The sequence below is a fragment of the Anabas testudineus genome, chromosome 6, assembly GCF_900324465.2.
Source record: "Anabas testudineus chromosome 6, fAnaTes1.2, whole genome shotgun sequence".
Taxonomy (NCBI): Eukaryota; Metazoa; Chordata; class Actinopteri; order Anabantiformes; family Anabantidae; genus Anabas; species Anabas testudineus.
In genome coordinates this window covers 348,959-362,192 of record NC_046615.1, presented here as the reverse complement: position 1 = coordinate 362,192, position 13,234 = coordinate 348,959, and the positions used below count along the sequence as shown (strand labels likewise).

The following is a 13,234-nucleotide window of genomic DNA, read 5'->3' as shown; positions in this document are numbered from 1 at the left end:
ATGAGTTCACTCGGACATTACAGTACATTGACTGTATTAGGGGGCTCGCAGGATAAAGTTTGGGTAGTCTCTGAGCTTAATAATTTGGACGTTTGCACTCTCACATGCAGCACACCTGGGTAAAGTAATTTATGTCTGAGGAGGCATATGGAGAGATGCACAGACTTCTACAGGCTAACCAATAGCACCCAGAGTGTCATTAGGTATTGAGCTGAAACCCTTGGACTCATTGTCAGACCCTACACTGGTGCAGTGGGTCCTGGATTCCTTCTGGTGCACGACACTGCTCAGCCTCATGTTGCGAGAGTATGCAGGCAGTTCATGGACAATGAAGGAATTGATGCCATTGACCGGCCTCCCACGCCCCGACATTATCAGGCATGCATACAAGCATGTAGGAGCAATACAAACTACTGAATACCATTTTGAGTTGCGGCAATGAAATCTCAGCAAAACTGACTAGCCTGTTGCATAATTTTTTCGCAAATTTTAATTTCCATCAAACGATGTGGCATTCTTTTATTCCTATCACATTACCCAGTCCATATCAGTATGGATATCCAGCATGATCTTTTTCTCCAATGAGATCTGATGTATTTTCAAAGTATTCCCTTAATTTTTTGGGGCAGTGTATATATACATATATGTATATAAAGGTAATTCATAGAGCATGGAAATGCAATATTAAAACAAAATTTAATAATAATAATAACTTGGGGAGAAAAACTCACCAGCTCCTTATGATATTTGATATGATATATACATTAGAATAGTTGTGTGATACACAGAGGGGAGTCCTGTAGTGCACCAGATGCAAAGTATCCTTCCATCCATTTTTTTAACCAGAGCCAATCCCAGCTGTCATCGGGTGAGAAGGGGGGGGTACAAAGGGCTGACATATAGAGACAAACAACCATACACACTCACATTCACACGTATATACATGTCTTTGGCCAGAGTGCCTGGAGAAAACCCACGCAAACATGGAGAGAACAAGCAAACTACAAACAGAAAGGTACCTGGTCGACCCATAGATTACTCAGGTCCTCCTTGCTGTGAGGCAACAGTGCTAACAACCACACCATGGCCATCCTACCTGCAAACTAATTTGACAAAATTGTTTTGACAAACAGTGAGTTGTTTGTTTCACACCAACCAATGATCACCCTCCGATTTCTATCCCTAGAATGGAAGGCAAGAGCCAGTAAGTCCAGCTTTGGCTCCACTCGCTGGGAAAGTGACGCTACCTCCAGCTCCAGCTCCAAGGATGGGCAGTCCACAAGATCGCTCTGAAAAGGCACAATCATTGACTGACGGTATGTTTGGTTGATTTTGTTTCAATATGTAAATCAGTAATGAAACTTATTGATGTGAGCAACAGATAGGTTTTGGTGCTTAGACTCAAACTAAGTTTTTTCTTGGTCAGATTGCAATCATTCGTCTTCATTAAGTATAGGCCCATAGACACCTGTTTTGTCTGACAGAACAGAGGTATTCTATTGACATTAATGAAGGTGTCAAAACATTAGAAATACCTCACAATTGTACCAAATAAAATGGTCATTAGATGTATATTGCAATAGGTATGAGTAGTACGACATGGCACTGGGATTGTAAATAGAATAATTTGACAGTGTGGGAAACTGGAAGTGTCAAAGGAACATGACAGAGTGTGAGTCAAGAGTTAATCTTTACTGAAATTTCACCTAATTAATTTTTAAGTATATAATATTTAACAGTTATGAGCATGGTCCATACTCTCTACCATTATCATGCAAATACCTTGACTAATTTAACATTTCTTGGTTTTTACTGTACTTGTATCTTGTTAATGTCAACAAAGTCACATGTGAGTCACATTACAGTGAGTCACAGAATCATTAAGGTGTAAAATGCTGTGAAACCACTTAAAATAACATCCATCACCACTGTATAATGCTCACTTGGTAAGGTTAGGTTTAGATAGGTTTGTGCTTTTACATGTAACATTTCAATTCATTTATGAACTGAAAAATCGTTTTGTTTAACCACTTCAGTGTGTTTATTCATTTAATTGTTTTGTTTGTAGTTTAAATATTATATTGTATATTATGTGTTCAAATGTAAAATTAAATTTGACAGGTTTAAAATGTATAGGTATATTTGCTTACTTTCAGAGAGCCTTCCTAAGCCATGCCTACACACAAAGCCCCTTCAGCAACGCAGAGCTATATCCATCCATGAGGATTCTTTGGCCATGACACAAGGTGAGGCTTTGTCAAAGTGCTGCCAACACAGAATAGCAATAAGGTAAAAATAAGACAGCAGCTTCTTGAATTAAACCAGAGCTGTTACTGCTTTTGTTTCTCACCTAACCTGAAGAGACTCCTTAGGAGACAATGGGAAGGGTGTGAGTAGGGGTAAGTAGATAAGTAAATATTTAAAAAAAACTGCTGAAAACAGAACTCTTCCACATCTTCCTTTGCACTTAAAAAAAATTGTAATTGCATTTCATGAAACAGAAACACTTTTTTGATAGCACTTTGATTTGATGTTTTTTCTCCTTGACTCCTTGATTTTGTTTTGCTTGGCTTGTTTCTCACTTGTAAGTTGCTTTGGATAAAAGCGTCTGCCAAATGACAAAATGTAATGTAAGTCAACAGAGGGTAAGGTTGTGACACAATTTGTCTCATTCAATTTTACAAGCTGCCCTTTTATCCATCTATGGGTGGTTGCAGAAATTGTGCTGACTAGTCTTACCACCAGTCACACCCAAAGTGTCCAGCTATTAAAAGTGTGATTGGTTAATACATTGGCAAATCATCATCCATAAGATGTTCAAGTCAGTGAAACATCAATACAGAGAAGTCAAATCTTGCAGGCATCAAACATTAAAGGGATCATGATATGTTTTTCGTGTTCTGGTGATTTATATTCACTTTGGGTGCCCGCAGTCAGATGCCCACAGTCAGATGTCTAAAATAAGAGGCCCAAAGTTTGAGGTGAATACGTGTTTCTATGCTGGCTCGTAGTGAAATTGTCAAATTTCTATATGGTCGAGTTTCTTTTAAAATGCTACACCTCTTGACATCAAGAGTTGATGAAGTATAACTGGTGACAGTGTTTATTTTGTATTTCGTAAATTAGGAGGACCTGGAGTACTGAGGGGTTGAAAGACTTGGCAAATAAATAAGTCCTATAAATAAATAAAAAGAATTATTAATGACTGGCGTGCCTTAAGCAAGCATCTAAGACATAAAAATGATTTGTATGATTGTGCCAACAAGTTATACACAAAAAAAGACATGCATAATAGTAAGCAAGTCAGGACTAATGCGACCTAAACCCTACTCCATTTAATATAACAACATGACATTCAGGGGAGTCAACCATAGCATATGACTTATATTACAGCAACAAATAGCACAACAAAAATTAGGGAAAGAAGCAAATAAATTAGGTCTCAGCTTCTGTTATTTAAATCCGCCCATAACGCAACTGAGATGGGATCAATCCACCTTCATTGTCATTGTACGCACCCAAAAGACTATGGGGAATTTCTGGATTGTCATTAACAAAGTGCAGACAGAGAAATGTAATGTCTTCCTCACCATACACTGCCCACATGTCCTGCACAGTGTAGCTTAGTTTCATTTTTTACGAACATTTTCAATCTGTCCCTCAGCCAGCAAAGAGTGCCAAAAATGTGGACACAATCAACTGTGGTCCTTATTGCTAATCTCCCCCACCCCAAGTCACTTGAATGATTATAGGGCTGTAGAATTACTGGTTGTAAAATCATTGGAAAAACTAATTAGAGAGCACACATTAATCGACACACATCCCCTTTTGGACCCTTGCAGTTTGCCTATATAACCAATAGGGGGTGCAGGATGGCACCACAACACTCAACCACAACAACAGACCTGGACTCTCTGCCACTGCTCACCAGTTTCCCTTTACATTAATGAGGGCACATTGAGATCTGCATTGTCTCATACAAAAATGTAAAATTACTTATACATTCTCTGTTAAAAAGATATCACCTGAAGTCAGCCACCCATTGAACTAACACTGACATATATTATAACATCTACAAAAGTTGAATTTGCAAACAACCAATCAGCTGAGCAACTTCCCATTACGTGTACAGCTCGTCATTGCATGCATGCCTATTCTCTCCTCATTCTTTTCATCAATGTGAAGTGATTTATATGTTATCTGTTACACTGAACAATGTTATCAGTGGCTTGAAAAGTCCAGCTCGTGTGTATTTCTTCAGTAGTATGTGTTTCAGGATAATGAGCTCAGCTTTGGCTCCATTTCTTATAACCAACCATTCATCAAGCTACCATTGACAGAATAATATAACATCTTTGTGAGCTGGTTTAGAATAGTGAAATTTACGTAGTGGCAACTTAACATACACTGAAGGATCATCGTTGCTTGTCATTGTCAAGCTTTAAAGTTTTGCTTGTTTCAGGGTTAGGGTTAGGGTTTCAAATTCTGATCAATTCTAATTATTAAAAGCATTGGGTTGCGTGTGGGAGCTGGGGGTTGCAACGTGTATTTTTGTTTGGGTCATGATGCTTTATTAGCTACCAGATTCAAGGCAAGGAGAAAATTACATGAGATATATAATATAAATAATAAGGCCAAGGCCAAGGGAGGGTAACCGTAAGGAGGTCTTGCCTAAGGACCTCTACTGGAGTTAGGCCACAACTGGGATTTCTTTTATTTCTTTAGAGCAGTTTAGAGCATACAAACACTTCCTAAAACATTAGACATGTTATGTTAAACAAGCTAAGCAAAAAAAGGATATTCAAAGCTACATTATGTAAAGAGATTTTAAAAAATGAAAAAAACTAATACAAATATATAAATTGCATTTGGAATTTTTAAGTATTTGGTTCTAATATAAAATACAGCAGCTCTGGAAAAGTCCTTCAAATTAAGTTAATTTCTTATCGAACAAGGGCATAATTTGTTATCCAGATTTTCTCTTAAAGATATATTATTACACTTTTTGTTAGAAATATTATCCCAATTTCCCCTAAACAGGTGTAATGCTCGTGGTATTCTTTGTATCAATCTGGTATAATCTATAATTCTAAATTATATTTACTAATTAAACAGTTGGCCATTTCCATCGAGCTGGTGCACAGTTGACCATATGTTTTTTTCTCACACATTTTCCATAAATATGGATTTCCTCTTCCAATTCATGCTTTTATCCCAACATCTTTATAGTTTTTTATCAGTTCATTCCTCCTAATATAATGTCAAGTGTACTTGGTTTATTTCTTTAATAATTTGGGGTGATAGGGCTAATGAATATGCAGTAATACACATTAGTATGCATAATTCTGGATATGGATTCCATTTTTGTGAACATTGTTCTTCCAAACAATGTTAGATTTCTTTGTAACCAACAGTGTAAAATTTCTCTGCATTTGTCATTTGACCACTGTCTTCTAAATCTTATTTTTCTCATTTGTTTTTGAACTTGTAGTTAACCAAATCTCAAGATATTTTTTTCTCTTTTCTAATGGATATATTATAATGGCAAGTAAATCCATCTGGACCTGGTGACTTGTTAGATGCCAATTTGTATTATACAAAATAATTTGAAATTGAATTGAAATACAATTGTCAAATTCTTACATTTTTAAGTAATCCTCACAGCAGTTTTAAAAATTTTCAATCAATAGGCAGAATTATTTTTCTCCAATTTTTCAAATAATGTTTTAGAGCTAAACTTTACTTAATGTGTGAACAACTCTTTTATCAAATTTGTTTCATGTGTTTTCCTTTACCATTTTACTAAAAGTAATTGAAATTGTGCTTATTTCAGATTTTAAATATTTCCATTTTTCTGTTAAAAAATTTGGTCTTGCATTTCTATTGACAGTCGAGATAATTACTTTCACTTGATTACAATATCATCATTTTTAGCAGACTTGCATTGAATTTCCAGTAACCTTTTGAGTTGTTATTTTACCTGGACATCTAATAAAGCCAATAGCGACCCCTGTCGAGAGGTTTTAGTGCATTTCCAGATGTAATCTCTCATCGTACGTCCAGCAAAAAGTGGCAATATTTTTACTTTTTCCAATTCTATGCTTCTATTTCTATCTTTGCCGCGTGTTCTGGTGCGATCTTACAGAGCAGCTCCTTCATTCTTGCCTTTAATATGAAGACACCATCGTCTTTTGTATCTGTCTTCGTCCTGCATATGTTCTTTCGGGTCCGTGTATTCTTTTGTGAGTACTTTCATTTGCTTTTCAAACTTTGAGACCTTCTTCTCACACTTCTTAAGCTCCTCCGAGTCAACCTGCACTGTTTTGACAATGACAGCTAGCATAACTCTGTGCTGTTTCAACTCACAGCCCAGATGCGTGCATTTAGCGAAGCTGTTAAAACATCTGGCGGAATTGTTTTTGTTCTTTTCTACATGGGATTTTTTCTGGAGTATTTGGTGATGTATTGCATCTCTTGTCTCTTTTATTTGAGCTAGATGTGTCATTGGTGTGGCGTAGTCATGTTCTGATTAATTAATTTGATAATATATGATTTAAGCTGTGTTTTTAATGTATAGTAAGCATATATCCATCCATTCATTATCTATATGCTCTTATTTTGAGGGTTATGAGGGACTGGCATTTGGACTTTAGTTATTTTAGACCCCTCTGTCTTCATTTCTCACAGAGCTAAAGGCAGTGTTATTACAGAGATCACCCATCCGTTCCAGAGGCAATAGAGGAGACCTGCCTACCTGCACTGAAGATTCATCTAGTAGGGGAGAGACAATAATTCAGGATGGTGAAATAAAATGCTACTTTTTAGTTTTGTTTTGATCTCATGGAAAATTATTGAGTACAATTGTCATTAAGTTTCTACAACTTATCAGTTCAGTGCCTTGTCATGGTAATTTAAACATATTCTTCCATTTGTCTTCCATTGACACAGGGAAACGTATATCTGGTGAACAGAAAGAGGAGCAGAAAGCAGAGAAAGAAACAGTGGGCTGTAGTGGAACTGCAATCAAAACTAATGACCCCCTTTCAGGAGAGGAACAAGCCCCATGCTCTGGGTGTTCTACTGCTCAAGAGGCATCAGCCCCCCAAGTCTTCATGACAGCAGCTCTATCCACCCTTGAAAGACCTAAAGCACTATCCCAAATCCTAGAGAGGCCTCCTCTACCCCCCACATTTCAGAAAAAGAGCCTCGGCACAGCCCCAACTGCAGCCCAAACCCTAGAACAACTACTAGTGTCTTCACCACCACAAGAAAAGACCCTTAGCACAATCTCAACTGCATCAGAATCCCTGGAAAACCCCAAAGTGAGTCCCCTATCCCACAAGAAGAAGAGTCCCAGCACAGTGCCAGCCACAGTGGAGCTCAGAAACAGCACACAGTAGAGAGAAGTGTCGGTCTCTAAATAGCACAGAAAAAAGGCAGACCAAATAACTGACTCTCCTCTCTCTGAATAGCACACAGTAATCTGACAAGAAAACGTGCACATGTGAAAGACAGGAGGGGTCTGTGATTTCACTGATTTCAGGAAATGGAAGGGTACATGAGGTCTGAGAGTATTGTGAATGTTCCTCTGTAGAAAACAGCTGCTGTGTCCCATGTCAGGGATCTTCCTTTCAAAAATCTGGTAACCAGATACTATTTAGTACACATAGTTGGAGTATACTGTTATTGTTACCTCTACAGTCGGTATTTCACATTTCTGGGTTTAATAAACACAGATTGCACAAATATACTTGATTTGTTTTGCTTTATGAGTTGATTAGAATACTCAGTCACGTAATCTGATTTGTGTAAGGGTTTGACTACAAGGCTTTAGTCCTTGCAATCCATGGATATCTACTCAAAAAAGGAAATCTACAGCTACCTATTAGCTGTAGCTTGATGACAACATATTCACAGATGTCTCCAGTGTTGGTGTTGACAGGTAAATCCCTGACCAATGTCAACAATGAACCAAGAACTTTATTCTCTTATTTAACTGCATACTCAAATTATGTCACCTGTCACCATACTTCTACAACTAGTTCTAGTTTTAGATTAGATATTAGATATTTTAGTACACACAAGGCAGAGGGAAAGTTAATACCATTTGCATGTATCCCCAACTAGAACCATAGAAATAAAGAAAATCTGAGAATCTGGCCTTTAAGCCTCAATTTTTCACCATTCAGGGTGAAACTGCATCCATTGGCAACTATGCTTTGAGTAATATGCAACCATGCTGGCTCTAAAATTCACTTTGCATTCAGTCTAATTAGACTTTTTAGATTCACTGTGAGCTGAGTCTTTCCAAGGAAGCTGAGTCTGAAATGGGACACAGTTAGCGTCAACTAAATGAAAGAACTGACAAGAACTTCAGCTAGGTGGATGTCAAATGTCTATTGTACACTCTACACAAAAGGATGACTCATTTAAAACTCATTTGTGTGTAGTTAGCATATGGTTAGGTTTTACACACATCACTATGATTTGATAGGGGGTTTCTCAAGGTTCATATTGTTGTTTATGTCTAGAAGATGCTAATAGTAGATCTGTCTTTTAATTTTCTTTATAGATTTTTTTAAATTCCAGAAGCCTTGTGATTAATGTACATTAACGTATTATGCTTTTTTGGTCCAAATCAATTTAATCATTTACATTTATTCATTCGTTTTTTAGTAAAGGCTTAATCATAATGACTACATGATCCTCTGCTTATATTTGTCATTATTCTGTTATTCAGATTGAAATGCAGTTTTGTAACTCAGTCTGACACAGGCTTTGCAGGCTCTAGAAGGGAGGATCGCATCACTGTGACATTACTCCATTACATTTCAATTTGTGGCAGAAGCTGTGGATTACCACTGGGGTCCTGTAGGTTATGTCCCAGCCTCTAGGCTGAAAATGGCCTATCTGCCCTGTTAGCATTCATTAAAGAATATCTTTGTTTTATTTCAACTGGGCATATTTCCTGTAAATTTGGTAATTGTGTTTCCATGGGTTCTTCTAGTATTGCACTCCTTAACTCTGCTGTAGAGATTTGGAAACACAATGACTTGTTCTAAACCATAAAAACTCAAAGACTCAATTCTGAAGTAACAGTGCAAGTACTTGTCAAAAAATACTACATGTAGAGGTACCACTTTAAAACAATAGTGCGCCATCATTTGTTGGTTAATTATATATCTATTAACAACTTCTAGTACACCTGCAAAATATAACTGGTCACTAAAGCTCCAAATAAATGTAGCGCAGAAAAAAATATTTACCCCTTAAAGCTACAATATGCATCTTCAACTAGTGCTAGCATGAGACTTAAAATAAATCCACTTAAGTCCTCCCTGTCCCTGATCTTCTGTCTGCTATGTTTCCATGCTCTTCACACCCCATGAGGTATGAGTCATTATAAAATTCTAATAACTAAGAAGCTGCAAGGTAAAAAAGAGAGCCTCAATCAAAAACCTTTAGGAGCAGTGACCTCTGACCTGCGCTGTGAGGAAGTTTTCTGGAACAAAACAAAAATTGTGGCCGGCTAACTACTTGGATAGGATACACATTCTCAACTTGGGAGAGATATTGAAAAAAAAAACCCCAGAGGGTTAGAGCGCTAAAGCGCTTTGAGTATCAGCTAGGTAGAAAAGCGCTATATAAGTGCAGACCATTTACCATTTACCATTTAGAGCATTGTCAGAAATACTGAAAATATTTTTGCTTCATTCTTCAGTTACCTTCTGGGTTATATATTCTAAATTTAACTTAGCACCAAACATCACTCAGCGAAGCCTTATTTACTTATTTACTGACACGTTCATCGAGCAATGGACAACTCATAGGAAAGCATGTGATATCACTAGTTTCAAACACTCCAAAAAGACAAAAACTAGAAATTATAGTGACGTATTTTCTGCCAGTTGGTTTGTAATTCTATACAGGACAAGTGAAATGCTAAAGATAGCACCACTTTACAAGAGAGGTCTTAGCAAAATCATAGGAAAGAGAAGATAACACAGTTATTAAACACTTGAGTAACATGCTTAACATCTATTCTATTTCTGTACTATTTTCTGCCACTGTGTAGTCTACAGCATGACTCTATTAGGTGAAATTATCTTCATCGACGCTACTTAATTTTGTTTTCTCTACATCAAACATTGGGTAACATGACTATGATAAAAACTTTAGTCTAGTCTCACTTAAGGAGCCTGTTTATGTCTGAGAATAATTTATGAAATACTCATGTTCTTACTGGTTTGGAGTTGCCAGGTCTTTATGTACTGGAGAGAGCTATTTTCGCAACTTCTAAGAAGTTAGGACGCCTCTGGAGCTCTCTTACATTTTTGAGGAGATAGAAGTGATTTCCTAAGTTAGCAACACTGTTCAATTCATTTACTACTACCATTTACTAAAAGTAGGAGTAAATTTGATCACACTAAAGGTTTTGACCAGTTAGTGAGAGAGTGACTTTCTCCTCTACAATGCTAAATACACACTGCATAACATGTCACATATAGAGCTAAATGACTGTCCAGCTAACCTGTCTTCTCTTCAGTTGATCTGGAGGAGGTTAAATAAAAGTCTCAGGGCAACAGTGTTGACAAGTTCTGCTAAATCATTTCAACACCATTACTATTATTAGTGGACACATTTTCTGGAATCAGTCACACATGTCCATCTTCAATTAGCCATGGAAAGTAGTGACCAGAGGAACACTACCTACCCAGAGTATGTTACCTTTCAAGATGGTTCTGTTGCCTCTCTGCATCCATTATCTGTGTATTTTTTCTATTTTGTTTAGCTACTCACCTATTTACTATGGTTCAAATAAATACAGTGATATAAAGAGCAACAACTATTTCATTTAGCATTCCATGGTGCACAGTATAACTGTAATAAGAAGTCACCCTCATGCTGTAAGCAAACCCATATGTGTTTATGAATATGTAGAATCAGTAAGCAAGTTGTCCTGAATGTAAGTCAGTAAATTAGCATAATGGCCTTTGCAAGTGGCTTTTTTCTGTCAGACTCTAACACCAGTCTTTTAAATTACTCATGTAAATATTAAGTTTAAAATTATATTTCACTGTGGCTGCCTCATACACATGTGTTGTGTTGCAATCTTTGTTTCCCTGAATGTCTTCAAAAGAGATTAAGAGTTTGCAATATCTGCAACCATCTGTACATCCACAATAGTCACATTTATGGGAAATATGCCAAATAAACCAAAATGATTCTATAATATTTATTAATGACTTCTCCATCAGTGACCAGCCAACTTAGTTGCTAGTTTCAAATAAGAACAGTAACAATATGCAAGCTACATACTGTGGAAACTTCATGAATAGTAATGGAGCTAACCCATAATAAATTGAAGTGAATTGAATAATTAAATGTCCTATTTTTTACATTTAGTTTATCAATTTTTAGTTTAATTAAACGCGATTGAGATTTGCAGATGTTAGCATGTAAAAGTAAAATCATGTGCTCTGAGAGATAATGTGAATGTTTTACATAATGAGGATCCTTTATCAGTTCAAAATAGAAGCAGGATGTTGTATTTGCTGATGTCACATTACCTATGCACATAAAAATGCAGACATGATTTGTTGTAGGGGGGGAACCCAATGTCATAGATGCATCACCAGCAGCTTATGAACAACTGAGTAGGGTCAGTAATTTCATTTTCCCTGTTATTCTATCTGTCCAGCTGTTTAGAACTCTGGCGAGATGGGCAATTGGAAAGGTATAAAATTACACACAACAAAGTTGCTATTGTTGTTTATGGATCAAGTCGATTCCTTATGCTTTTCAATGCAATACCCAATGCTAGATAGTAGCATTACTACTGGACCTTATTTGTACCTCCAAGTTGTGTTACTTTAATTATAACCTCTATTTAGGAAAGAAAACAACAATACACTCTGAATCTCATGTTCTAATTTAACATTTTTCAAAACCAACTAGTAAAACAGCAAAAAATACTTTTCTTTTAACAAAATGCCTCCAGGGAAATGTGCTCATGTAAGTCTGTTGCAATGTAATTTTGATTTTTGAATGGCCTACATGTTTTTCAAACTGGGGAAAAAAGGAGCAGAGCACAATAACTGAACTGCACAGTAAAATTTCCATGTGGCAAATTGGAGTTCTTTTTTTAACAGTAGCTAACAATTTTGTTACAAAGCTAAGATGGTTTCCAAGCAAATTCATAATCCAAGATATTAGCCACATTTTCTGGCTATTTTTCTCAAACATCTAATATACAACAGAGCAAGTTAAACATTGCCTCAGATCTGAGTTGTTTTCACATTATGACTTTTAGAATGTCCAAATTAACGCATGGGACACTGAAACTCTGCATGCGTATGTATATCTTTGTGAAATCACATCACTAAGTGACATTTAGATCAATTCAGACTCAAACATTCTACAACCATGTATTTGATCACATGTCCATCATGTCACAGGAGGGCCAGAAAAGGTGCTTATAAAAGCTCTATATACAATATAATCAGATAAAATGTGAGATAACAACAGGTGTAATCAGTCTATCAAACTCTCAGGGTGGTTGTGAAGAATAATGCTTGTTTTGTAAATGCAAACCATAGGTGTCAGCAACCTGGGTAGAGTTTATTTTCTTGCATCATCTTTGCTTGCACACATCAAATATGTATAAAACTACATAAAGCAAAAAGTAACAAGGTTATGAACAGAGTGTAAATCCATATACTTGTTAATAATAATTAAAAAGTTGCTAGAGTTGTGTCATTAATGTGTCCCTTTTGTTCTAGTGTTGAGCCTGTTGTTAAGTGTTGTTCTAACCCTAACCCTATAGAGGAGCTGAGTCAAACCTTAGAAAATAATTATTAGGGCTCCAAAACCTACATCACTAACTGTAAAATTTGAATATCATTGTTCATCCAGCCATTATTCTAACCTAACTTTGCACCTCTCTTGGGTTAAGGGTGTCAAACTCAAATTCACAGTGGGCAAAAATTAAAACTGTGATGAAGTCGTGGGCCAAACTCAATCTTTATTGAAAAATTAACTGCCATTGTGCATGTTTTCCCATCTCTCCAGATATATAATGTTGGACCTTTTTATATGAAGGCAAACTTAAGTTTTGCATAAACATTGAATCTGGAGCAAGCAAAGCTTAATATTATAAACAAATGAGAAATTAAATTTGAAATAAAACATACATCAGTGGTATTCGTTTCTTATTTAAATTAGTAAAATAAGG

At 36.4% G+C, this 13,234-nt stretch overlaps 1 protein-coding gene across 8 annotated transcripts in view; it reads left to right on the top strand.

Annotated features, from left to right (window-relative positions):
- carmil2 (capping protein regulator and myosin 1 linker 2) overlaps window positions 1-9,341 on the top strand; it is a 68,312-nt gene extending 58,971 nt beyond the window's left edge. For 6 of the 8 annotated variants that reach the window (XM_026366515.1, XM_026366512.1, XM_026366514.1 and 3 more), the window contains 4 exons: window positions 1,187-1,316; window positions 2,157-2,246; window positions 6,688-6,801; window positions 6,949-9,341. In XM_026366515.1, coding sequence (XP_026222300.1) covers window positions 1,187-1,316; window positions 2,157-2,246; window positions 6,688-6,801; window positions 6,949-7,400 — 786 coding nt within the window. In that variant the 3' untranslated portion in view covers window positions 7,401-9,341. The remainder of the gene's footprint in view (window positions 1-1,186; window positions 1,317-2,156; window positions 2,247-6,687; window positions 6,802-6,948) is intronic. The other 2 variants (XM_026366517.1, XM_026366518.1) reach the window with 2 other exon arrangements.
- Window positions 9,342-13,234: the final 3,893 nt, after the last annotated feature.